The following is a 27,633-nucleotide window of genomic DNA, read 5'->3' on the forward strand; positions in this document are numbered from 1 at the left end:
TCTATCGTTTAAAAGTTCCATAAGAATATTTTTGTCACGCGAAGCACACAAAAAGGTAGATCCAAATGCAGTTTTTATTTAAAGGGTAATCCGTACTCACAACCAGTCCAGGCAAAGGTCAAAATCCAAAAAGCAGTCCATAAACAAGAAACAAAACAAGACAAGACCTCTGAAGTGCAAACAGACATTTAAGCAAGGACTCGACAACTAACACAGAAACAGACAGGGTATAAATAGACCAGTGCAAACAATGTGAGTGGGAACAGCTGTGTGTAATGATCACTGATGAGTGACAGAACAGGATGATGGGAAATGTAGTACATGAGGAAATGTGACGATCAGGGAAAGAACCTCTAGAAAACCCAGGGAACAAACCAGACACTGTGACATAACCCCCCCTCTACGGAGCGGCTACCAGACGCTCCAAGACCCACAAAAAACAAACAAAACAAGAGTCCAGGAGGGAGGTGGAACGGTGGAGGATCAGGGGGAGGGATGGGGGGCCAGGTCCATGGAAGGGAACAGAAACAGGGGGTGATGGTTTAGCAGGCGGCCAGGACAAAGCAGACAGTCCATCGGGCGGCCAGGGCGGTGAAGACCCCTCGGGCGGCCAGGGCGGTGAAGACCCATCGGGCGGCCAGGGCGGTGAAGACCCATCGGACGGCCAGGGCGGTGCCGACCAGGGCGAAGACGACCACTCGGGCGACCAGGGCGGAGACGTCCCTTCGGGTGGCCACGGCACAGGAACAGAAACCGGCTCAGGAGCAGACACCGGCTCAGGAGCAGACACCGGCTCAGGAGCAGACACCGGCTCAGGAGCAGACACCGGCTCAGGAGCAGACACCGGCTCAGGAGCAGACACCGGCTCAGGAACAGAAACCGGCTCAGGAACAGACACCGGCTCAGGAACAGACACCGGCTCAGGAACAGGCTCAGGAACAGGCACTGGCACCGGCTCAGGAACAGGCACTGGCACCGGCTCAGGAACAGACACCGGCTCAGGAACAGACACCGGCTCCGGCTCAGGAACAAACAATGACTCAGGAACATACACCGGCTCAGGAACGGACACCAGAACTGTAACAATCACAAGAACAGACGCAAACACAGAAACAAACACTGGCTCTGGCTCTGGAACAAGCACTGGCTCCGGCTCAGGAACAGCAGACACTGGCTCCGGCTCAGGAACAGTAGACACTGGCTCCGGCTCAGGAACAGCAGACACTGGCTCCGGCTCAGGAACAGCAGACACTGGCTCCGGCTCAGGAACAGCAGACACTAAAGGTCTGAAGGGCGTCTCCAGGATCCGAGCTAGACGCTCTAAATAGCCGATCAGTGCCCCTCCGGCCACGAGAATGGGCATCTCCTGATCCATCTCCGACTGGGCAGACGTGGCGTGAGCCGTCTCTGTCTGGGCAGATGTGACCTGAATAGTCTCTGACTGGGCAGACGGGACGTGAACTGTCTCTGACTGGGCAGACAGAACGTGAACAGTCTCTGACTGGGCAGACGGAACGTGAACAGTCTCTGACTGGGCAGACGGAACGTGAACAGTCTCTGACTGGGCAGACGGAGCGTGGACAGTCTCTGGATCCACAGATGGACTGTGTCTCTTCTTCCTCCTCCGTCCATGAGAGCGAGAGGGCGCTGGGCTGGACGGCGCCAGCGGTGAGGGCTCTGGGCTTGACGGCGCCAGCGGTGAGGGCTCTGGGCTTGACGGCGCCAGCGGTGAGGGCTCTGGGCTGGACGGCGCCAGCGGTGAGGGCTCTGGGCTGGACGGCGCCAGTGGTGAGGGCTCTGGGTTGGACGGCGCCAGCGGTGAGGGCTCTGGGCTGGACGGCGCCAGCGGTGAGGGCTCTGGGCTGGACGGCGCCAGCAATGAGGGCTCTGGGCTGGACGGCGCCAGCGATGAGGGCTCTGGGCTGGACGGTGCCAGCGGTGAGGGCTCTGGCCTGGACGGAACCCGCGGTGATGGCCTCGTGCTGGGCGGAACCCGCGACAAGGATCTTGTGCTGGACCAGACCAGCGGCTCCGGATCAGGAACATGGCAGGGCGGAGGACGGTGTCGTGGAATTTGTCGACCACCTCCTCCCCTGCAACCTCCCCTAGTTCCGGAGAACTTGCCCAGACGAGTCCCCTCGAACGACTCACCATCTCTAACGGAAGTGGTCACTGGAGATCTTGCCGCCGCAGTTTCCTCAGTCTGATGGGCCCATAAAGAAAAACATTGAAAGATGTTTAACCGGGGCGCTTCCTCCCAGGTTTGCGAACCTCCTCTCCGTGGTCCCCTTCCTCCCCCATTCATTGGAGGAGGGTTACGGAATCCCGAACTGCTGGATCTATACATGGTCGAGCCCTTCTGTCACATTTAAGCAAGGACTCGACAACTAACACAGAAACAGACAGGGTATAAAAAGACCAGTGCAAACAATGTGAGTGGGAACAGCTGTGTGTAATGATCAGTGATGAGTGACAGAACAGGATGATGGGAAATGTAGTACATGAGGAAATGTGACGATCAGGGAAAGAACCTCTAGAAAACCCAGGGAACAAACCAGACACTGTGACAATTTTAGTGTGTTCACTGGAAAACAGGCTCTCAAATTTCATTCTCACTCCTACATATTCACACTTTACAAAACATTTTATTTATATATATATATATATATATATATATATATATATATATATATATACCCGTACATGTATGTATGTATGCATGTATATACTGTATGTATGTATATATGTACTGTATGTATAGAGTTGGCAAATCTGAATTTTCAGCATTATTTCTTCAGTCTTCAGTGTCACATGATTGTTCAGAAATAATTTTTATATGAGGATTTGTTGCTTAAGCAACATTTCTTACTAGGGGTTCAAACCCTTTTGTAATTGTAAGGATTTTTATTATTATTATTCCGACATAAAACTGATCGTGCAGACTAAACCGTAAGGCCTAAAGACTTGAAATTTGGCCAGATGGTAGGTCTCAATTTGGGGAGAGACTGGCAAGAGGTGACCCCAGTTTTTCCAATAGGGGGCGGTACAGTGATAAAAAAATTCAAAACTACTCATAACTTCTAGACTGTTTGTCATAGACTCAAGTGCCTTATATTAATGTAATTTGTGAAATTTAGAATTTTGTCTAAAACCTTTTGCGAACAAGCCTTAGGTTTTTCAGTGCAAAATCAGTGCAGAAATATTGAATATCAATAATTATCAAAAATGAATTGATTCATTGTTGCTAAAGGGCACCAAAATGTTTGAAGTGGGAGGGCCAACTTTTACTAAAATGACTGTAACTCGATCTTTAGGTCAATTTAATGCATACTTGCTGAATACATACAGTATTGATTTCTTTTTTTTAAATAATCTTACTGACCTCATTTGAATGTTAATGTATATTAAATATATATATATATATAATTTATTGTATTTATTTATATTATAAATGTTACTGACCTCATTTGAATGTTAATGTATATTAAATATATATATATATATATATATATATATATATATATATATATATATATATATATATATAATTTATTGTATTTATTTATTTTATAAATGTTTAATATAACAAATAGTTGTATATACATTTTAATTATATTGAATTCACTAAAAATGTATTTGGACCGAATAGTGTTGTTTATTTGCATACCATGCAGATCCAACACCCCTTCTCTGACAGCCAGGGTCTTGGTGCCATAGACAGGAAGTTCTGTAGATCGCAGGTGTCCATGCAGTGTGATTATGGCCTTGTGCTGGAAGGGCGCCTGCTCTGTTCCGATCTGCAGTGCTCCACCATCTGTGATCAGAATATTCTCTGCCTGCAGCTCAATATCTGCCTCATCAAAAATCAGTCGCCCACCTAAATAGAAAAGAGACATTCACATAACTGTGGGTGTAAGTGTACCAGGGCTTTGTTAATAAAGGCAGTCTAAATGAGCATACCCTGGATAAGGAGCATCTTAAGAACTGGAGTGCTGGTGTCCAGGAGGATGGTCTGGCCAGGAGTGATTACAGCAAACATGCCCTCCTCAGGAGGAGAGAGACCACCCCATGTATAGGGAGACGACCATACGTCAATGTAGAAGAAGGTGGCATTATTCTGAGAGAGTGGAGACATTCCTGGCAGTGAGTGTATATGTAAATAATCACAATAAATGTTTTATAACTTTATTATGGTTGTTATTGAATAAAATATATATAATAAGAATAAACTCTAAATAAATTTAGTTTGTCACTGTGCTGTTTAAAAAGGTCAAATATATTTGTCACGTTTGACGCTACCATTCTGGCAATTCCTCTGTTCCCCAGCTGGACTCGCACTTGAGTTTCTTGGGATCTGCGCTGAGAGTTGGTCACACAGATGATTTGGGATTCACTAGCTGACTGGACATCGCAGACAGACCCTGCGATTGTGACGGTGACTTCATTGACATTTGAGCTACAGGTGAGATGAAGAAGAGAAAAGTCAGTGAAATTGAGAATGGAAAAAGTATTCTGTCATCATTTCTTTATCCACAATAGGCTTTTGGAGATTTGAGATATAGTGTACACAAACTGTATGATCTATTTTTGTAATACTTATGGTAGGCTACTTTTTGTGCTTGACAGCACCTGGTCAACATTGAAAGTGAATGTTTGTGAATAGCTGCTCTGATATTATGCTTAATGCCTCTTTTGTGTTAAAGGTTTGGAATAACATGAGGGTGAATGAATGATGGGTGAATTTTTGTTTTGGGTGAATTATTGTTCCCTTTCAAGGGAACTCGAGCTGCGTTTGAGACGCGGTGGGAATGCTCTGCGTGATTACATCATGAAGCACGTGTAAAATCAGTCCAATAGAAGCCCGCTACGACATAGGTGACGTGGAAACATAGACCAGGAAACTATAAAGCACCCCTGAATTCAGACCGTGACAGCTTCTGTACCGACAGCAAGCGCTCTCTGTATATCTGTCCTTGTCTATTTATTGTTGTCTGTCAAGCCCCTTGACATATATATATCACTATGGCGAGCAAGCAAAGTTATAAACGTTGTGTTGTGCTCTGCCCTCGTTATATCACGGGTGGGGTCACACATCATATGTGTATTGCTTGTTTGGGAGTGGAGCATGTCCAGTCAGTCCTCGAGGGGGCTGACTGTGAGCATTGCATGAGTTTGTCTATGAAAACTCTCCGCTCTCGCCGGGCGTTCTTTGAGGAGGACGGTTCGGTTCGCGCTCCCCGAGGTGCGGGTCCCGCTGCTGCCGAGGCACAGCGTCGGCTACCTTCTTGGGGATCGCAGATGGATCTAGTAGCGGGGTTTGAGACGGGCCCCGCCCTTTCTCAGCCCTTACCTGCTGGATTCGGTGTCTTTGCCCAGGAAGGAGCCCGCTCTGCGGCTTCTCCTTCCCAGGCTGAGGCACCAATATTACAACTATCCAGTTCTGAGGATCTGGATGTCGTTGATATGGGGGATATTGAGTGTTCGCCAGCTCATACCCCTGCTGATGAGGAGCTTTTGGAGGTTTTATCTGGTGTTACTAAATTAAATATTGAGTGGCCAGCCAATGATGTTGAATCTAGAAAGAGTCTTTTAGATGAACGCTATCTACCATCTAGATCACGACCTCCTCGTCGGGAACTCCCATTCTTTCCCGATCTCCACACCGAGGTGTCGAGACCATGGATTAAACCGGCGTCTTTCAGAGTGCATAACCCGCAGACTAGTAATTATAGTAAAATTCAAGGGATTGATCCATATGGTTATTTGACTATGCCTCGTGCTGAAGACACGCTAGCGAGCTATCTCTCCCCCGAGTCATCTTCTTCTCTGAAAGCCCCAACGTTACCCACCAGACCTTTAAAAATACATCTTTGTTGGCGGGTACAGCGTATTCGGCAGCAGGTCAGGCCGCGGCATGCTTACATACTATGTCGATTCTCCAAGCATACGAGGCTGACCTGCTGAGGGACATGGACGATTGTGAGGAAGTTAGTGCTGATGCAATTCAAGAATTGCATCGCACGACAGATCTATCTCTCCGGGCCACCAAGGAGATGGTTAAATCTGTGGGCCGTTCTATGGCAGCCCGGGTGGCCACGGAACGTCATTTATGGTTAAATCTATCAGAGATTAAGTATAAAGATAGGTCTGTTCTTCTGGACGCACGGCTTTCACCTACAAGTCTGTTCGGTAACGCTATAAATTGTGTTGTCGATAGGTTTCAAGAAAACAAAAAACAAGCAGCTGCGTTTCAGAGGCTTCTTCCTCGCTGGTCCAGTGTCCCCGAGGCTGCTCGCAACATAAAGCCTGAGCAGTCTCGTCCGTCTACGAGCTCCACACATAGAAATCAGCAAAAACAGAGCGTCGCCGCTCGGGCTCCTCCTCAATCTGGGGTTCCTGAGTGGCGGTCGCAGTCCAAGCCTGTTAGAGGTAGACAGGATCTGAGGACTGTCATCACTAAGAGAGCTTGGTCTAAGAAGAAGTCCTGACGCCAAGGCTATCAGGCTTCTGAGGGTGGTCCCCTCCAGGGAGGAACGATTCTGAGGAACCATCCCTCCTTGGCACCCTCCGGGGGGCGATTCTCAGAGGAGAGTCGCAGCGTTGCCACTTCGATTGTTCCCTGCCGGTTCGCCGCTTCAGGGCACCGAGGTGTCAGCGTCCCCGTGCAATCCTCTGAGGAGGGTTTTAGAACGGTCAGTTTGGTTGTTCCCTGCCAGTTCGCCGCTTCAGGGCACCGAGATGATTTTTAATCAAATCCAGAGGCCAGTCTCGAGGGACTGGTTCCCTTATCGGAATTTCTGCCAAATATTTCTACATGGGTCCTGCACATAATAGAAAAGGGGTTACAGAATTCAGTTCGGTTCTCGTCCGCCAAGATTTCAGGGGGTCCTCTCTACGGTAGTGGACAGGAAATACTGACACTTCTTCGAAAAGGAGCTATAGAAAGGGTTTCTCCTCCCAGCAGAGAGTCAGGGTTTTACAGCCTTTACTTCATTGTTCCAAAGAAGGATGGAGGGTTGCGTCCTATTCTAGATCTGCGCCATCTAAACAGCAGAGTTCAGAAACTCAAGTTCAGAATGCTTACACTCAAACAGATTGTATCACAGATTCAGTCCAAGGACTGGTTTGTCACAATAGACTCCAGGGCATCCGTGTATTAAATTACATCGATGATTGGTTGATTTTAGCTCAGTCAGAGCAGTTGGCAGTTCAGCATCGAGATTTTGTTCTGTTCCACATAAGGAGTTTGGGGTTGCGACTCAACTACAAAAAGAATGTGCTCCTTCATGCTCAGAGGACCACTTTTCTAGGTGTAATTTGGGATTCGACCACAATGCAGGCACGTCTGTCTCCTGCTCGTATTTCTGCGATTCTCACAGCCGCAAAGAATGTGAAACTAGGCCAGTCACTCACTGTAAAACAGTTTCAGAGACTGTTGGGTCTCATGGCAGCTGCGTCCAACGTTATTACTTTTGGCCTTCTGTACATGAGACCCCTGCAGTGGTGGCTCAGGACCAAGGGGTTTTCTCCGAGGGGAAATCCGTTCCGCAAGATCAAGATCACGCGGCTATGCCTTCGTGCCTTGGTCATGTGGAAGAAACCTTGGTTCCTCGCCCAGGGCCCAGTGTTGGGGGCTCCTTGTCAACGCGTCACGCTTTCGACGGATGCTTCCCTCACGGGTTGGGGGGCGGTCATGAGTGGCCGCTCGGCGCAAGGTCTTTGGCAGGACCATCAATGTTCCTGGCACATAAATCATCTGGAGTTGATGGCGGTATTTCGAGCTCTCAAATATTTCCTACCAGACCTGAGAGGCCATCATGTGTTGGTCCGCACAGACAACACTTCGGTGGTCTCCTATATCAACCATCAGGGGGGTCTGAGGTCACGTCATCTTTGCAAATTGGCCCATCAGATCCTCCTATGGGCCCAGGGGAAGTCATTGTCGCTCAGGGCGGTATATATCCCGGGGCGCCAGAATGTGGGAGCAGATATTCTGTCGAGATAGGGGCTGAGGCCCGGGGAGTGGAGACTACACCCCGAAGTGGTGGAGCTCCTGTGGGAAGAGTTCAGTCGTGCTCAGGTAGACCTTTTCGCATCATCAGATTCAACCCATTGTCCCATGTGGTTCTCTCTAACGCACCCAGCTCCTCTCGGTCTGGATGCGATGGTGCAGGTGTGGCCGAGGCTGCACCTGTACGCCTTTCCCCCGATATCTATCCTTCCGGGGGTTCTGGAGAGGGTTCGCCGAGAAAGGGCTCGTATGCTACTAGTAGCCCCTTATTGGCAAACCCGAGTATGGTTCTCGGACTTGGTGTCTCTGCTGGACGGCTCTACCTTGGAGATCCCACTCAGGGTGGACCTCCTGTCCCAGGCCGGGGGCACGATATTTCACCCTCGGCCGGAGTTGTGGAAACTGTGGGCCTGGTCTCTGAGGGGGCCTGGCTCAGGGAAACCGGTCTCTCGACCGATGTTGTAGAAACCATTCTTCAATCCAGAGCTCCTGCCACGAGAAGGCTGTATGCGTTAAAAAGGAAACTTTCCACCATTTGGTGATTTGAACGTCAGTTAGATCCTGTTAACTGCCCTGTTGGTTCAGTTCTTGATTTTCTGCAAGACCGTTTCTCTGCCAGGTTATCTCCTTCTACCCTAAAGGTTTACGTGGCGGCTATATCGGCCTATCACACCCCTCTGAGGGGTACTTCTATCGGGAGAAACCCTTTAATTACTCGCTTTCTCCGTGGTACATTGAGGTTGAGACCTGCACTGCACTCTATAGAGCACCGGCGTGGGACTTGGCCATTGTACTTGAGGGTCTGGCCTTGGCTCCCTTCGAGCCCATCGAGGAGGTTTCAGAAAAATTCCTCACTCTAAAAACTTTATTTCTCCTTGCTATTTCATCTATCAAGAGAATTGGTGATTTACATGCTCTGTCGGTTGCTCCTTCATGTCTGGAATTTGCACCTGGTATGGTGAAAGCATTTCTCTACCCCAGATCGGGTTATATTCCTAAGGTCCCACTGAATGTTGGGGGCCCAATAGTGCTGCAGGCCTTTTATCCTCCACCCTTTAATACCCCAGACCAGGAACTGCTTAACCTGTTATGTCCAGTCAGGGCTTTAGATGCCTACATTCACAGAGCTGCCCTGTAAATCTGAGCAACTATTTGTTTGTTTTGGGTCACTCAAGAGAGGATGCCCTACATCTAAACAGGTTATGAGTAAATGGATAGTCGAGGCTATTTCATTGGCTTATGAAGCGGCCGGACAGCCTTCAACTATGGTTGTGCGGGCCCATTCTACTCGGAGTATGGCGGCCTCTATGGCCTTAATTTCGTGTGTTTCCCTTCTTGACGTTTGTAAATGCGGCAGGATGGTCCTCTCAAGGTTTTATGACCTTGACCTTAGTGTGCGCAGGACTTTCACACAGAACGGGCATTTGTTACTATGGCGTAGTGGGTATGGGGTTCCCACCCCGTCTCAAACGCAGCTTGAGTTCCCTTGAAAGGGAACGTCTCAGGTTACGTATGTAACCCTGGTTCCCTGACGTCACCTATGTCGTAGCGCCTTCCAGTGGACTGATTTTACACGTGCTTCACGACGTAATCACGCAGAGCGATCCCACCGCGTCTCAAACGCAGCGTCTCGTTCCCTATCAGGGAACCAGGGTTACATACGTAACCTGAGACGTTTTACATTTCTTTTTTAAACATAGATAACAACAAATGACAAATTTGTATGTCCGCTAATAAAGCGACAAACTTATATAAATAATATAAAGTTCATCATATAAAGCAATCGCGTCTCTTCAGAAGACTTGGATTAAACTGCTTGTTTCATATGGATTTATTTTATGATCTCTTTATGAATGATTTGAAGCGTCAAGAGTTTTGGCTGACTTTCATGGAGGGACAGAAATATTTAAGAGTTCATTAAAGATATCTTAATTTGAGTTCGGAAGATGAACTAAAGTCTTATTTCTGAATGAACTAACCTTTTAAACTAAATAAAAATGAGAAATGTTGCTTAGTCAACTAACTGAAATTAGTTTACGTTGAAGCACTATAATTACTAACTGGATAACTGGACTAACTACTAACTGGATAACTACTAACTGGACTAAATTACTAACTGGAAGTAAATAAAACTAAAACTAAAATAAAAATCAATCTAAATAGTAATATATATATACACACACACACACATATATATATATATAAGTATATGTGTGTGTGTGTATATATATATTACTATTTAGATTGATTTTTATTATGCTTTTTACATATAGATATATAAACAATAAAAAAATACTAAAAAGTTAAACTAAATAAAAAATAAAACTGAAAATATAAAAAATAAAATCTAATTCAAAACTGATATTAATACAAATAATAAAATACTAAATAACACCCCTATTGGCTGTACAACACATATATGTTATATTTAGAAACAATAATGCCAAGGTAAACAATGAACACTCTGTATCCAAGCATGATTGGAGGACAAAAGTAATTCTGGTCTGTTCTGCACCTGAAACCTGAGCCAGTAATCGTGAGTCTGGTGCCTCCAGCGGTTCCCCCTCTGCGTGGTGAAATGTTGGTAATAACAGGGGTCAGAGAGGATCTGTAAGTATAGCTGTTCGTGAGGTTGACGGTGTCACCTCCATTCATCACTATGACTGTGCAGGCCCGCACTGCTTCACTTCCTGCAAGAGACAAAAGCATTCATTAAGATGCAAGCAGGCAGACTGATAGTCTTTATTTCAGTTCTATTCATCTGTGACTTGTTTCCGAGCTGTCACATTTGTCATTGTCTCACAGTGACTGACGTCTTTAAATTCCAAGCATTCCTGGCATGTTTTGCAAATCTTTGTACTGGGAGTTCATTGAAATACTTAATTTGATAGATTAAGCTTTGTTATGCTAACTGAACATTTCTAGACACATGCTTTTAAACTGATACGTGCCATTGTTGGGTGGGACCTCGCAGTTCAGCTGGGTAGATGTGGAGTTCTGGAGGTGCACGTTACACTCTCTGTTACAGATAAGGACTCTTGTGATGTTTGGGTCAAATCCAGAGCCTTGAATGGCAACAACAGCTCCTCCAGCGTAACTTCCTACAGAAAGACAGAGCAAAGGTATCCTGTAGTGTCTTGTCACTCTGTAATCTTATGTGAATATGACAGTAAGTATGGAAAGGCAGTGGTTCCCATCTAGTTTTGCTTCAGGACCCACATTTTTTATCAAACATAACAAAAGTGTCCCTAAAATCAAACATAATGATAATATTACCATGAACTTCATGAGCTTCAGACAAGATTCATGACTTATAAACTTTTTTTCAGTTGGTTTTGTGTTTTGAAAATTGTTTTTGCTTCTAATAATTTTTTTAAATTTTGATTGATTGGATTACTGCTCTTGGCAGCCAATAATTCACTGCACAAATACAATTGATATTCATCTGAAAATTCATGTTTTGTTTACAACCAACATGTTCACAGATAAATGTGATCAATAAATCTTGCCAAGAAATGTTAAGTTTGATTGACATCATCAAAATATATTTTACAGGAATAAATACATACATGCATTTTAACATATAATAAAATAGAAAATAGTTATTTTACATTTTTATTTTTATTTTTGGTCAAATAAATGCAGCCTTGGTGCCATTATAAAAAATATTATTTTTTTTTACCATCCCCAATTTTTTGAAAATGATGGCATATGCCTTTTTAGAAATCTATGATTTTGCGATGTCACAACAAATGTAGTAACACAGTAGCAAGGGGCATTTACATATTATGTTTAATTGTAAAGGTCAGAGAAGGTGAAAATTGCCATGAAGAGCTGAATTATTACTCAATTATTACATCTTTTTAAAAAAATAGGTTAAAAAGTATTCTATTAAAAAGTTTTGATTTGGCTTCATATCTATATTCTGTATAATGACACATGTGGCTTACAAATAAGCAATTTTCAGGTAACTTTGCACATTTCCTTCTAAGTCTGCTGAAATTTTACACAAGGTTTGAAACTTTGGCAGTCAGTTTTTCTATATTCTGTCCATATTGACAAATCTTTTACCCTAGAGAAAGTGTTTTTGATTACCCTCATTCGGTGTGACCCCTGTCAGCAGCAGCTCATATGTGAAGACAGACTGGGTCAAGGCATGACCTTTGACCTGATGGTGAAAAATGACTGGGAAAGTTCCTCCTGCATGTTCTCCAACAGTGCACCGCAACTGCATATTTGTGATGGATGTCACGCTACAAGCCACACCGCCGATCTTGAAGGAGACGAGTGCAACATCTGTGCCAAAGCCAGAACCAGAGACAGTGATCTCGGTTCCAACCGGACCTACGAGGAAGGTATTTATGTCAGTCGAATTACTACGATGTGTTGTGATATTCAGTAGTTCAGTAATTCAGAGTGTTGCAGATATGACGTATATTTGTTGGCCAATACCTGGAAACGGTTCTTTTAGCACTTCTGGTCACATCATCCTGAAGTCAATGTTTTTTTTTTTATGGGCTTTTGTTTAAAAGCTTACATTAAGGTATGTGGTCAACAAAATCTGAAGATATTTTTGTGTATTATTCTATAACATCAAATACATCAGTAATACCCCCTTGTGATTTTTTTTTAAAGCTTGTACTTGTCTTTGTACCTTGTCTACTTGTGATTGTATAGTAGCTAAATCTCACTGAACTGGTAAACTCATCGAAAATGTTCTTAAAATAAAGGCCGATAAGAAAATTCAAAGGCTTAATGGTGGTGATGCTTAAGTTATGTGACCATTTATAGCCCATGTTTAGCTTTTTACCTCTGCGATAGTATTTAGGCTTTAAATTTCATAAAAATTGTTCATATGTGAAATGATCAAGATTATCATGATAAACAAAACGTGTAAGAATCCAAACTTCTGTTGGACACTGAGCTTATTTTATGGAATAATTCAAAAGCCAATGGAAAAATCCTATCTGTCAAGGGAACAAGGGTGATGATAACTTTTGGGTTGGCCTACAAAGAAACTTAATCACTGCAGCAGCCAATAGTAAATGCCAATAATTAATTATATTCTTTTTTAATGGAATGCACGTTCGTACCTGTTATGGGACTGACAGAGGTGATGTTTGGAGTTTGTCCCCTTGAGTAGTTGAAACGTTGAGGTGGATACACAACATCAAACACCTTAATGTTCACCTGCACCTGTCCCTCTGCATGAGGAGGTGTCATGCACCTCAATGTGTCTGGAGTTACATCTAAAATCCTGCAGGAGGAGTTAGCGAGCTTCACGGTTGTATTTCCTGCCACAAAGCCATTTCCTGTGATCAAGAGTGGAGTTCCTCCAGCAATGCTGCCTGATGTTGGGTTGACGCTGGCATGTGCTATGCTGGTCAGGGTGGCGTCTCCAGTGGCAAGACCTTTTCTCATGACCACCATTTGTAGGACGTGCGTACCAGCGGGAAGGGCACCAACTAAAACAGTGATATTGCTATTGGTGACTTTTGTGACTTCCAGCAGGATTTTGGCCGCAGATACCATTAGATCAGCAGAGTTGTTCCCAAATCCACTGCCGGTGACCTCAACGGTGGTGACGTTTCCACTAACCGAGTTAGGGAACACCGCGGTAACGTATGGTGTGATGGAGTTGGAATATTCAAACGTGCAATCAAAACTGCATGAGGAAGAGATGGAGTTGACGAAAACTGTTACGTTTCCCCTGCGAGCCGCAGATGGTGAGGTATCACACACCACTTGGGAGTAGTTCATGAAAACCACTTTACATGGAATGTTTGCTACCATAACTGAACCATTTGAGAACCCAGAACCAGAGATGAAGAGTCGTGTGTAGCCTGTGGTGCTTCCCACCAAGGGAAAGACAGAATCGACCACAGGTAGAACTACAAATCTGCGGTCATACTCTTTCAGCATGGACAGGATGGCGGTGCCAAGGTTGTTGATTCTGACACTTACGGGTAAAGGGATTCCCACTGGTGCTCCGCTGTCAGGACTGAGTTGGCAGTTAATCTCAGTGGAGGTGCTGTTGATGACGTTGCATGGATAATCTCCAACTTTGACCTTTGGTTGGCAAAAAAATAAAGACTTTTTTTTCACTTTTTTTTTCCTTTTCGCTATTCTGCCTAAAAGTGAGTAAATTTACAGTGAATATTGCCATAATATTAAATTCAATGATAAACTGTATATAATTTGTTGCTTTTTTCCCTTTTACATTTTTAGCAAACAGAAACAGATCATTGGGTTACTCAAGATGAGCCCATCTCTGATTAACTTCTGTTCATTAATTTTCCAAAGTTCTTCTTTTGTTTAAAAATATGTTTTTCACTTGTTTTTCCAGAAACAATATATAAACATCCTTAAAACAAAATGAATTAAATTGAGAATAAATACTACATAATATTAATAGTTTTCATAATATTAAGTTTTCAAAGACTGTACTTTGAATATGTGTTCCCTTTCGGAAGGGAACTTGCACTGTGTCCTGAGAACGAGCCAGGAAGAGCAGGAGTGGGTTGCAGAGGGTAAAAAAGATGAGTCATCGGAACCCTCTCGGCCTCCCTGCCATGCATATGCTGAGCTGCTGGGGGTAATGGAACAAGCTTCGGCTGGACTCCAGCTGCCATGGGAGCGCGTGAGGAAGGAACTGCTCGTGGCCAATTTGAAGAGTGGATTCTTTCCGACCATAACCCCCCAGCTCCCATGAGTCTTCCATTCCTTCCTAATCTCCATTCTGAGATTGAGAAGGCATGGAAGAATCAGGACTCGGCCCGCATCCATTGATATCAGCATGCGAATTATGCGAATGTCGAGGCCCCCCAGTGTCGATGCCCCCCATCGATGAGACATTTGCAAACTATCTCACGGTTGGGGTGGCATCGACCTCTGAAGGTTAGCCCTGCCTTCAAAGACCCTTAAGGCCACCTCCTCAATGTGGCAGTTTCGCCCTCTGAACTTTTCGGAACCACCATTGGTGGTTGAAAGTTCAGAGAGGTGAAGAAGCGCTTGACCGCATTCAAATCTTGAATACTCCGTCAGTCTGAGTCTACGCCCAAACAGCCAAGGGGTCCCGGCCAGTCTCGGTTTAAGAACCGCAGACAGGGCCAGAGGGCTATCATCACCTCTCGTGCCTCTCCTCTTCTGAGAAATAGGTCACAAAGGAGGTCTGATGCTAGAAAGAAGCAGCAGGATCTGAGGGAAGTGATCCAGTACAGACACTCTCAGCGTTAGTGAAGGTATCCTTTCCTCTGAAAGTCATTACATCTACCCTCTCCTCTTCTCTTTACCTTTCTGCAACCTCCCTGGTAGATCAACTCTTTTGAATAAAGTTGGAGGTACTCCCCTCTCTTATATAGAGTACCCAGCCTCTACTGTGCTTTGAAGCACTGTAGATCCTGGGAAACCCCTTTGGGGATGAGCATTGTAACACCCCCTCTGTTGCAAGGGTCGGTATGCTGAGTCGTGCTCCCCAGGATGCTTATTGTGTCTCCTTAAAAATCTGTTTAAAAGAGATAGACAGGTTGTTGTCTAGCTAGCCTCTCTGGTGGCTATGGGGGTTGACGTATATCCCCAAATAGTGACTGGCCAGGGCCATATTCCCTTAAAGGAACCTTTTCCCAAAAATAGAGTGAAGATTTTGGTTCCAGGCCTGAGCAAGTCCTTCTGTTTACTCTGCAAAGGTACTTTTTCATGGAGTTTACAACTCCGGCAGTGGCAGTAGGGAGTACTGTCACTGACAGCCAAGTGTGTGACCAAAAGGCGGAGTGGCTCTGCCACTTGAAACTGCCATTACTGGTACTTTGTCACAGCCATTTTTTGGCATGCACTCCCCTCAGCATGGCGGCGTGGGTATTTCGTTCCCCAATAGTGTGTCAGGATGCAGTCCGAGTTACCTTTCCAAAAAAGGGAACGTCTCGGGTCACGACTGTAACCCTAGTTCCCTGAGGAACGAGACACTGCGTCCCATTGCCATGCTTGTGGGCTGCCTGCACAGTTCCTTCAGACTTCCTGGTCACACTAGTAGTGACATAATAGGCTGTTGCCAGCCAATACGATTGCCTTGATTAAACTTGCTTCAGACATCTGTCACGCTGTGGCGTTCCCCAATAGTGTCTCAGGACGCATTGTCTCGTTCCCTGTTCTCAGGGAACTAGGGTTACAGTAATAATCTGTGACTTTATTTAAGTACTTTGTCTAGCAGATTTTTCAACTTGTTTTTCCACTTGTGTTTCACATTGTAGTGAAAAAAGATAGTCTTATTAAAGATACATTCTCTACCTTAAAATCGTACGCACTCTTGCTTCTCAAGTAAATTTAATGTAGCTATTAGAACATAATCATTGCATTTATTTATGATAATATGGGGTGATCACACTCAAAAACTTTATTAAAGTTTTTGAAGTATTATTTTTGTTAGAAGGATACATAAAATGAAGGATAGAAAAATATGAAAATTTTATTTAAAGCATATCTGAATCAATATTATTTGTTCTATATTTTTTTTAAGTGTCAAGATTTTGATTAGTTAGTGAATAAATAGAAAAATGGGTCAAATTAATGATTTTTTTTTGAGGATAGAATAAATTTTGCTTAGTTTTTTCCCTACTGTTATAAATAGATGAATTGTATTTCTATTTCTAGGCCTAAGTAATTGATGTACCTTTACTCTGAAATCTGAAGTAATAAGAAACATATATTAATGTATATGTCTGTATCTGTGTTTTGTTGTTTTGTATGTATTGTGATAGCTAATTTTTAATTATTATTTTTTGAATTTTAAGAAAACAAGACAATTATATATATATATATATATACACACACACATATATATATATAATTTTTTTCTTTCTTTCTTTTTTTCTTTTGCATTATATTTCAGTGACATCTGTCGGGTGTTTGGGACATTCCAAAAAATCCCTTTCAGCACCTTTAATGCCATAGCTGACCACTGAAACTCACCTCGTTTGCACAGTTAATGTTGCTAAAGCCAGATCCATTGATGTTGATGATGTCATGTTTGGTACCATGGTCAGGCGTAATGTGGTAAACAGTGGGGCTGGCACAAGAAGTAAAACTGAAGTAGTGACCTTCTGAGGTATCATTCAATTCCAGCTGATCTTGAAAACATTCCAAAGTGGCCATACACCCAGAGTCAGATGATTTCATTTGTCCTGAAACTGGGGAGGACAAATGACAATTAGGATGATTTTACCTTCCAATTCCTTACCCAAAAACTATAGCTTATGCTGAAATTTTAAATATAATTTTGAGTTAAATTACTTATAAATATGGGTTGTCATTGTACCTATATTCATAGAGGCCTGTATTCCTGTCACAAACACCTGAAGCCCAACAGTGCTCTTCTCCAGAGGCATAACAGTCACCACTCCCTGCAGCGTCTTCTGGTTGCCAGAGTCAATGTAACCGCTACTGTAGTAGTAAACTCCAGGAGATGTGAAACGGTAAACAAAAAACCCTAACAATAAAACAGACACAACAAGCAGTATCAGATTTTGTTTCTCCTCAATCAAACTGGCATCACGCCTCTAGCTCTTATTGTCCTCTGTTCCTTTACAGAATACAAACTTAACATCTACAGGAAAAGGCATTCAACAAATTGTCTAACAAAATACCACAGAACATTGTTTATTTTATTTATTTATTTATTTCTGCACAATGGCTGGTGTATGTGCAGATGGCAGATCGTCACAGTATGATTATATTGTAATTATAGTTCAGGGATATAGATCAGGGGTATTCAATTATACTCCCCTGAGGACCAGTCTCTAATGTCACAAAGATCAGGGGCCAGTACCATGATGGTAGTTGAACAAACTCAGGGTTACAAGATTAGTTTCGAGTTGACAAAACCAAACAAATCCAACCTTGCTTTGTTGGTACCATGATGCTGATCATCATCTTTCTCTGTCAACTAAGCAATTACATGCTGAGGATGAGTGAAACTGCGATTCATTTCTTGCGAGAGAAGCAGCGCGATTCACTTCTCTCTTCTGCAGAATATTACAAGATTGAAAAATATTAAGAATCTGAACAAATTTACACAGCAAGAAGAAAATACAGTTGTATAACTCTATAAGCTCACATGTATTCATTTTTATATATTTTTCTATTGATTCTAAAGTATATTTATATTACCTTCACATTGATTCACATTGATAAACTAAAATTTACATGTGTGATCGATTAAGGGTATATCGAAAATCTAAATCATACAAAAGTATTATTCTAAATAAGCATTAGTAAAACCCAGATGATTTTGTCTTTAAAAATCATTTGCTATGTAGTGACCTTTAATTTGGAGGGGAAAAAGGTGGAGTGACTTTATCGCATCACACATTTTGTCACTTTGCTCACAGTGGATTGCTCCAAGTTCGGTTTGCAACCTCTTACGTGGAACATAACCTGCAAGACCAGGTTAGCCATGGAGCGTAAGTTACTATGGCGATGAACACTGCTAAATACCAAACCACTTTCATGTTGCATAAAACCCAGGGTTGGCGCAGGGTTCCTGTTTTCCTTTGTTCTTTACCCGCCACTCCTTTGTTTCTATGATTACCTTCATTGAGTTCATTTGTCCCAGCTGTGTATGATTAATTATCTTGTTTCTGTTTGAAACTTAAGATGCACCCTTTCTTTCTGTCTTTGTCTGATCTCCATTGTGTTTTCCCTGCCTGTCAGCTTGTTCCAGATTACTATTATTAAAGTTTGAGTTTGTATATATAATCGTAGTCTTCAGTCTGTTCCTGAGGAAACCACATTGTGACAGAAGATTGGACCAACTCAAATGGCTTGCCGTCACCAGCTCCCTCGATAACAACACCCGGAGGAGTCAACTTTCCACCACCCCATTAACCTCCCAGACGCCACAGGGCTGGACTGGAGGGAAACCTTGATTAGGTGTTAGGAGAGCGTTGAGTCCCAGTCTGGAACCGAGTCCATTCCAGAGTCTCGTCCCGTCATGGCCGCCGTTCCAGAGTCTCATCCAAAGATGGCCGCTGCCACGCCAGAGCCCTCTGCCAAGATGGCCGCCGCCGCTGCGCTTGAGTCTCCTGTAGCCGTCCTCGTCGAGAGTTCAGAGGAAGTGGATTTAATAGACTTCGACACAGAAATACCCTGTCTACTATCTGTCTGCCCGGAACTATCTGTCAGTCCCAAATTCCTGGATGGATCCCTGCCTGCACCTCGGTAGCCAGAGCCGACGGCATCGCCATGTCCTTCCGGATTCTCAGCATCGCCTTGGCTCCCACCCCTTTGGATGTTTTACGGCGCGAGGATGCATGTTTGGACTTTCAGTTTGTATTCTGTTTTTCTTTGTTCTTTTCCCGCCACTCTTTTGTTTCTATGGTTACCTTCATTGAGTTAATTTGTCCCAGCTGTGTATGATTAATTATCTCGTTTCTGTTTGCTACTTAAGATGCACTCCTTCTTTCAGTCTTTGTCCGATCTCCGTTGTGTTTATGCGTGTTTTCCCTGCCTTTCAGATTGTTCCAGATTACAATTATTAAAGTTTGAGTTTGTATATATAGTCTTCAGTCTGTTCCTGAGGAAACCACAGTGTTACAAATACATTGTACTTTGTGTAACAAAATTTAATAATGTACACTTCTTAAAAATGTCAACTTTCAAGCTGGCAGCCATTTAAAAGTAAGAAACGGCTGTTATGTACAAGTTATGTATTAAAAATAGTATGTCCCAGACTCCTGATGTTTCCAGTGTAGAATTGCAAATTACTAACTCAATTCAATTGTATTTGTATAGATACTTTCACCATACACATTATTCCAAAATAACTATACAGAAAATAGTATAGTGTCTTCAGGCAACTAATTTGTGTTTAGGAAAACTTTTTTACTGATAAATAAAAATAACAAATCCTAAACAAGTCTTGTTACTTATATTGTAGAATAATATATTTTTTTAAAGTATTTAGATTTAATGTAAATAGCATAAATGCACATTTATGAAAACCATCAAATTATTTACATATTCATATTCATGATTTGTGTTTTTTGATTCCTCTAGTTACATAGGATCTCTTTATAAGAATGTTGGTTTAACATGCAGGTTGTAACGCAAGTTGTAGTGTTTGTACCTTTGGCAGTTCCTGTGTCTCCACTGCTGAAAGCAATGCCATCATAGTCTGTGCTGCTGGGACTGGACACACTGAAGACCCTGTAGCCCAGACCGGGCACAAAAGCTGGTGCGTCCCAACGCCAAACAACTGTGTCCCCCACTGAGGCTATTATCGCAGAGGGACTCCAGGCGTAACCCTGACCGTACACTGAACACATATGATGTTATTAACTGTATGCAAGTGGACAAACAAGCACATGAAGTCACACATGTACATTTTATGACAATATACAGTATAGGGACATTTTCCAGACTAGATAAATAATTTTCGGGTTTACACCCAATAAATGTAAAAAACAACAAAAAAAAACAAAAAAACATTACATTAATAATAGAACACTAACATAATTAGGACACTTATTTGGACTTTACAAATCTCCATGATTTCCATTACTTATGGTCTGGTTAATATCCTTATAAAATTTTATATTTTACTTCAAAGCGGTTTCCATTACTTTAAGATTTTTTTCATTCATTTTCTGTCATTTTGAGATTTCAATCATTTTGAGATTTCAATCACTTTTCCATTACATTAAGATTTTAATCTCCAGCCTTTTCCATTGGGTTTTAAAATTGTATTAATTTCCATCATTTATTTTTCTGTAACACTTTACAATAAGGTCTCATTTGTTAGCATTACTTAATACTGTACATTAACATGATGAGCAATAAACAATACTACAGCATTTATTAATGTTTATTTCAATATTTACTCTACTAGTGCTCTTTTAAAACCAAAAGTTGTATCTGTTAACAATGCACTGTGAACTAACATGAACAAAGACAATTGTATTTTTATTAACTAGCATTAAAAAAGATTAATAAATGTTGTAGAATAAAATGATTACATTCACTAATGGTAACATATGTGACCTTTTCGATTTCTTTACATTTTAGTTACCTTTTTAAATTACATTTAAATTTTTACTGGTAATCACACCTAAAAAAAAATCTTGATATTGCAGATTTGTCATAACTTTAAGAACCATGAATGTGAGTAAGCACACAGAGAATTTGTGTACTTTTCATATTGTTGGCACTTATTGTTGGGGGATTCTCCGTAATAGTCAAATTGGTAACAGAAACATCATATCAGCACAACTACTTTGTGAATTCTTCAGGAAAACTACAAAGGATTTCTCTTAATTATTCCAGTATGGATACTGCATAACTAAATACAGCTTAACAAGAAAAGACAAAAGAAAAATATTATCCCGCTCAAACTGTGCAATGGAATGTCATGTTTTGTTGGCTGGCAGCCCTAGTGTATTTGATAAGTCTGTGTCAATGTGCTGACATCCATTGTTTCACTGTCTCTGATGTATTCAGGTATTCAGGTGTGCGTGACACAAAAAGAGATAAAAGTAAAGAGATATTACCGGGGTGGACACCTTGGTTCGTCACGGTGTGTGTTTCATCTCTAGACTGGGTCACACAATCAAGTTGATGATCTGAAGCAGATGTCACTCGGCATTGTGTGTCCCCTGTATGAAACGCACAATGTGACTACTGTACTAAATGAGCTGGAAACTATTGGTTTCAGTAATACACTCAAAGATCAAAAAGTAAATCAAAGTATTTTATGGTAGGTTTAAGCATGGTGAATTTTTTTTTATTTTTTTTTATTTTTTTTATTTTTACCTTACCTATAGTGACATTATTGTCTGCTGCGACAGGGCTGAACCCAGAGCCGGTGATAGTGATGGTTGTTCCGCCATACAAAGACCCCAGAGATGGAGAAAAACTTGTGACCTCTAGAACATACTTTATGGTGGTATTAAGGCCAGTGCTGCACAAAAAAACAAACATTTAATCACTCTAAAAAGCTTTACTTTGGATTAAATGTCATTGTAAATGCATAATTCCTGTTGATGCACAATTGTATTCTACAGTTGAAGCATGATATTTGCATATAAATATGGAGTATAGTAAGTGATATGAGACCTGGTTAAGGTGTAACCCTGGTTTGCGACTCTCACACGGACATTGTACATAGCTGGGGGAAGTATTGGTAACAGGCAGGTGATGTTTTCATTGGTCCACTGCAGCAATTCACACTCAGCTTCACCAATCAAAACAGAGCTGCCATTAGCCTGCGCCCCAAAATTCGTACCCAAGATGGTGAGAATCCCGTGCCCTTTATCAAAAAAGATCAGTGAAAACAGGGTAAAATTAATCGCTGTTCGTGTAAGATTGTGAGGGGTGAGATCAATGAGGAAGTCAGATACAAAACTGTTGTTAGTGTGATTATTTGAGTGTTTAGAGCAGATTTTAGCGCTGTTGACAGGTCCTTTTAAGAAACATCACATTGTTGATTGTCCTTCACTGCAGACAAACCGGCTTTTCTGATTGCGTGACATCGCCAGTGGAATTATCTGGCATGCACAAAAGAGCTGAAAAAAAGTTTTTCTGTTGGCCTATTGGGGGTTTACAGCTGTAACCAAGATGAAAAAGCAGATCAGAACAATGGGATGGAAAGAGACACTTGAATGTGATTCTACCTGTTTGTTTGTATCCCCTTGACTTTCAGCTTTATTATCATGTCTCTCTAAGAACAGATGCTAAAAAGTGTTTATTTCAATATGAAAGCAGTGGAATGACCGTGTGTGTGTGTGTGTGTGTGTGTGTGTGTGTGTGTGTGTGTGTGTGTGTGTGTGCATGGTGCATGTGTGCATATATGAAACTGTAAAAAAATAAAAAATCACAGTATGCATTTATTATAAATGTTTCATATAAGCTTATATGTGAACCTGTATGCTCTAAATGTATGACATTTTATGAAACTTTTACAATAAATAATTTTCATTTATTTTATTTTGTATATTTAATTTATATTATATATTTATAAATATAATATAACCCTGTAAAAAAGTTTTACGCATAATGTATAGTTGTTACATACTTCCATGTAGTTACTATAGAGATAAGGACACTGTAAAATAAAGTGTTATGATTTACATTTCAATAGCAGCTTTATGGCCAGTAAACTTGTATTAGTGTAGCAAAAGTTAATTTTAGACGTACACTTATCACTATGGCATGCCCAATGCCTAATCAGACTGGATTTGACTGGTGACTTTAAAGCCCCTTTCACACAGCGCGTTGATCCCGGGAAATTGACAAAACGCCTTCTGTGTGAACGCAAACACGACCCGGGATTGATGCCGGGATTGATCCCGGGTTGGGGACCTAGTAACATTGCCGGGATCAGTCCCGGAACGCGCGCTGTATGAACAAAAGCCGTAATCAATCGAATGAGAAATGGCAGCTCATAAGCAAACTATAGACGCTGCTGAGACATTACATGTCACGTCGATGTCACGTGTCTTAACGGGATTTTGACGGGTTGTGTGTTTTTTACAGTCTATGGTGTGATCATCGTCCATCGGCCCAACCCTAATGCACTATTACAAGTTGTATGTTGAAGGGATTAAATATTTGTATGAAATGAACTGAACTTAAAGCTTGTCTATTCTTATTTACTACTCGACATTATTGTGAATAAAGGCAAGGGAACTCTATTCTGAGAATAGAATATTTCAACAGGCGGAGTATTGGATTACAGCTCAAAATTTAGATCAGAACACAATCAGTTGTTGACTGTTTGCAAACATAGAATGAGGCCAACTATAGGGCACCAATTTTGACAAGATGAATAGGTATTGAAAAACATATTTGAACATCTAAAGCAATTCAGGGTACTTGTCAGTGTCACGGTCTGGGTCTAATGTAATGTCTAATGAAAAGGGCCCAGCTTCTTTAATGTTTTACGGTCATAGGTTAAACTCCCAGGGAATAATGGACCGTTAATATCTGCCCTGAATTGGGTAAAAGGGTCTATCAAATTTATAAATATTAATATCTTACCGAATATTGTTGTAGTTTGTGGGCTCACAGATGTGATCAAGGCCGTCAGAGTGCTGCTGTACATGAAAGAGCCATTTGATATTGCTGTCATCTCTGCCATGGTCAGTGTTACTGTCAGTTCACCTTCTGACCCCTGATTGATGTCATACACAAGATTCATGCATAAAAATTCCATGGAATCAGTATTGTACAGCATAAGGTTTATTTTTTTGAACGCAAGTACATTAAGGGGGGAAAATCCCTAAGATTGCATTGTGCTTACTATGATATTTATTTGGATGTGCTATATTGTTTCAGTATCGAATTTACCAAAGGAAAAATGCAAATATTAAATGGAATTCACATGTGACAATTTCACATCTTTCAAGTCAGCTCTGAGTGCCAAGTTGTGGGGCATGGGCATGCCCCTTTTTTTAAATGACATTCCATTTAAAGTGGTACAACTTTTTAGTGAATTTGCCCTTAGGAGTTCTGTTAATAATACTAATAAAACAATATTCATAATAATACCTTTTATATTCTTTTAAAATGTTATTTAATAAGGTTTATAACCCATTTAGAATTTAAAATTTAAAGCCTTTTTTTTTTTTTTTTTTTTTTTTTTTAATTAAAAATTTTCACATCTTCATGTGAAATCAAGCTCTTTACTTACAGCAGGAACTATGCATCTAAGCTGGAAAAGTACCACGTCTATAATGTTACATGGCTGAGTGCCAATGGTGACTGCGGTAGCATTACTGAATCCATAGCCTGACACTGTCAGAATTGTTCCTCCTGTGAAGCCATACAAAAAAAATAGCATAGATAAACAGGTTTTGGACACAACAAATTACTAGTTTGAAAGTAATGTGTCAGTTTAACTTGTAATTAAAATTGTTCTGCTGATATAATTTTGAATTAAAAAATTTCTAATTTTCAAAATATGAAATAGAAGCATTTTACTAGTGGTACTACAACTTTTTACCCAATACGATATGTATGAAAGACATATGCAAGCATTAAATACTTCAGTAAATATATTTATTTTACACTCTACTCTACTGTATGTAGAGAATTGTAATGCTACATGTACCTGCTACACTTCCTGTTGTGGGGTTTATGGAGGTCACTCCTAACAGGTGTGTGAACAAGCTGTTGTTACTTTTGTATTGGGCATTTCCCAGCACAGAGAAACTCAGAGAGACTGGCTGTACACCTGCACTTGCAGGACCGACCTGGCAGGTTATAGAAGTATCTGAAACACAAATAAATAATTTGATCAGATGTTTGCTTGAATAGTATATATTTTTTTAAAAGTTCAGTAAAAATGTACTCACCTAAACTTTTTTATGAATAATGATTTAAATTTTTCTTAATCTCATGCAAAGCTATAGTATGACTTTGGAAAACTTGGAATATAGTGTACAAGTCATTTGATCCACTTTTATGGTGTTATGCATTCTTTCTAAAGCTGGAATGCCTCTATAAGCCTCTTAAGACCTGCACGAATCCCGTATAATGATACACATCCATTTTCTTTCTCAACTGTTTATATTCACTTAAGACCAGTGTTGGGGAAAGCTAATTTTAAAAGTAATGTCTTACAATATTGCGTTACTCTCTGAAAAAGTAACTAATTGCGTTGCTTAGTTACTTTTTATGCAAAGTAATATGTTACTTTTGCGTTACTTCTTCTCACCTGGGCTGGGACTGCTTGCTTGTTATAAAAGCAAGTTATATTTTTGACAAATTTAAAGGTCCTTTCACACCAAAAGGTAATTAAATAAGCCTGAGGGTGAAGGAAATGCAAATTCATGCCTGTACAGTACACTTTCAGCTGCTTCTGTATTACAGAAGATAAGACCCGGGAGAAGAGAGTGCAACACTCTCACTTTAACAATTTACACAAACACAAATGTGATGTTTATCTAAAGTAATTTGTCTTATTGCATTGGATCATCAAAGGTCAGCAAAGACATTGGTTAATAAAGTGAGATTAAATACATAAAGTAGCCTATGTTTGTGTTATATAACATTTAATTATTACATACATATATTAAAAACATATTTAATGAGTTTGCATTTAAGGAATGCATTGAGGAATGCTGTATCTGTTTTTGTGCAAGTGTGATGAATAAATGCCTGCTCACATTTAGTCAAGAACTACAACATCCGTCATGTTTACACAGTTCACAAAGCACCTCTACACTTACTCTACTCCTGATTTCTCAACATTGGAACAGAAGGGGTTTCAGTCAATAAATGGGTAAACCAAGCAACTTACATTACTTGTTTGAAAAAGTAACTCAGTAACTGTTACTTTACTCGTTACTTGAAAAAAGTAATCTGATAACGTAACTCGCGTACTTGTAATGTGTTACCCCGAACACTGCTTAAGACATAACCAACCGTTTATAAGAATACTTGCAGAGACGGGTATTTTGTAGGGCTGCCCCCACTAAAGATTTTCTAGTCGACTAGTAATCGTTCATTTAAGTCATTAGCCAATATTAATTTAATTACTTAAGTGATCATGCCGGAGCCTCCGTGTCATGCAGTAAGCGCGATAATACTTTAGATTCCACACTCCGCACAAACACTTCTAATAATAGCGCACATTTATCAAGGTTAACGTTAGAGCGAGCAGCCAAGTAAAGTTGGTACTATCAGTGAGTCACTTTCTATGTACGTCGTGACCGACGAATATGAATCTCGCTAGAAAGGCCAATCTACTTCTAATGAAACTAAATGAGCCAATTCACATTGGCTTGCAATCATTTGTATCAGCTACTCAGCCACGCAGTGTGGGTATATAATGAGCAGCAGGTGCGATTACACTTCAGCTTTTTGCTTCGGAGCCGAGTGTTTCGAAGCTGTTCTCTACACTGAGTGTTTACAGTTTGAACAAGCGAGCTCTCCAGGAGGATCTTTCACATCTGGTGCGGGCGATACAGCGCGGCAGCAAGGTCGGCTTTTCTCTCTCTCTCTCTCTTTCTGTCTTTTTGTCTGCAAAACTGAGCAAAACAAAAAGGCTGTTCTTACAGCTGGTACGGTGCGACAAGAGCGCTGAGAAGCCGTTTTTAAGGCTGGCTAGATCGCCGTGAGAGAGAGACAGCGCACAACAGGCTGCACACTTCCCTGTCTGTGTTCTCAGCGACCGTTCCCCTGCATGCTTCAGCACCAAGGAGAGCAGTTCCCTGAAAGTGCTTACATCGGTGGAGCGTGTGTTTCTGGATGCGGTCGTTACCTGGGATCGCGGGATGGGCACGAACGTTGCGTCGCGTGTCTGGGCATTGAAAATGCTGAGGCAGCGTTCGTGGATGAGTCATGTACCCATTGTGGGAAGATCACCATCTCGTAGCTTTGGTCGAGACTCTCGTTCCTTCAAAGGGGCGGAGTCCCTGCGCCTCTGCCGCAATCTAACCCTCCTCAGGGGGTTACTTCAGGCGGTGGTGCAGGTGACCTGAGGATTGACGGCGCTTCTTTCGGGGAACCAACCCCCTAGGAACCCTCATTTCTCCCACGCTCCGCAGCCAGTAGAGCCGCCGAAGGAACGTGCTGGACCATCCACAAGGTGTGTACCAGACGTTTCCTTCGACGCTCCCCGCAATGAACAG

At 41.8% G+C, this 27,633-nt stretch overlaps 1 protein-coding gene across 1 annotated transcript in view; it reads right to left on the bottom strand.

Moving 5' to 3' along the window:
- pkhd1l1.1 (PKHD1 like 1, tandem duplicate 1) overlaps positions 1-27,633 on the bottom strand; it is a 75,717-nt gene that overhangs the window by 24,237 nt on the left and 23,847 nt on the right. Inside the window, exons 30-45 of the mRNA XM_077195336.1 lie at positions 25,110-25,271; positions 24,690-24,811; positions 24,038-24,170; positions 22,115-22,307; positions 21,817-21,959; positions 21,550-21,654; positions 20,130-20,318; positions 17,322-17,492; positions 16,976-17,193; positions 13,105-14,080; positions 12,107-12,355; positions 10,963-11,112; positions 10,527-10,701; positions 4,300-4,456; positions 3,961-4,117; positions 3,668-3,877 (exon numbers count right to left, since the gene is read on the bottom strand). Of these exons, the coding sequence (XP_077051451.1) occupies positions 3,668-3,877; positions 3,961-4,117; positions 4,300-4,456; positions 10,527-10,701; positions 10,963-11,112; positions 12,107-12,355; positions 13,105-14,080; positions 16,976-17,193; positions 17,322-17,492; positions 20,130-20,318; positions 21,550-21,654; positions 21,817-21,959; positions 22,115-22,307; positions 24,038-24,170; positions 24,690-24,811; positions 25,110-25,271 (3,510 nt within the window). The remainder of the gene's footprint in view (positions 1-3,667; positions 3,878-3,960; positions 4,118-4,299; positions 4,457-10,526; positions 10,702-10,962; positions 11,113-12,106; positions 12,356-13,104; positions 14,081-16,975; positions 17,194-17,321; positions 17,493-20,129; positions 20,319-21,549; positions 21,655-21,816; positions 21,960-22,114; positions 22,308-24,037; positions 24,171-24,689; positions 24,812-25,109; positions 25,272-27,633) is intronic.

This window comes from Siphateles boraxobius, unplaced genomic scaffold (genome assembly GCF_051911475.1).
Source record: "Siphateles boraxobius isolate OS27281-9 unplaced genomic scaffold, OSU_SipBor_1 33, whole genome shotgun sequence".
NCBI lineage: Eukaryota > Metazoa > Chordata > Actinopteri > Cypriniformes > Leuciscidae > Siphateles > Siphateles boraxobius.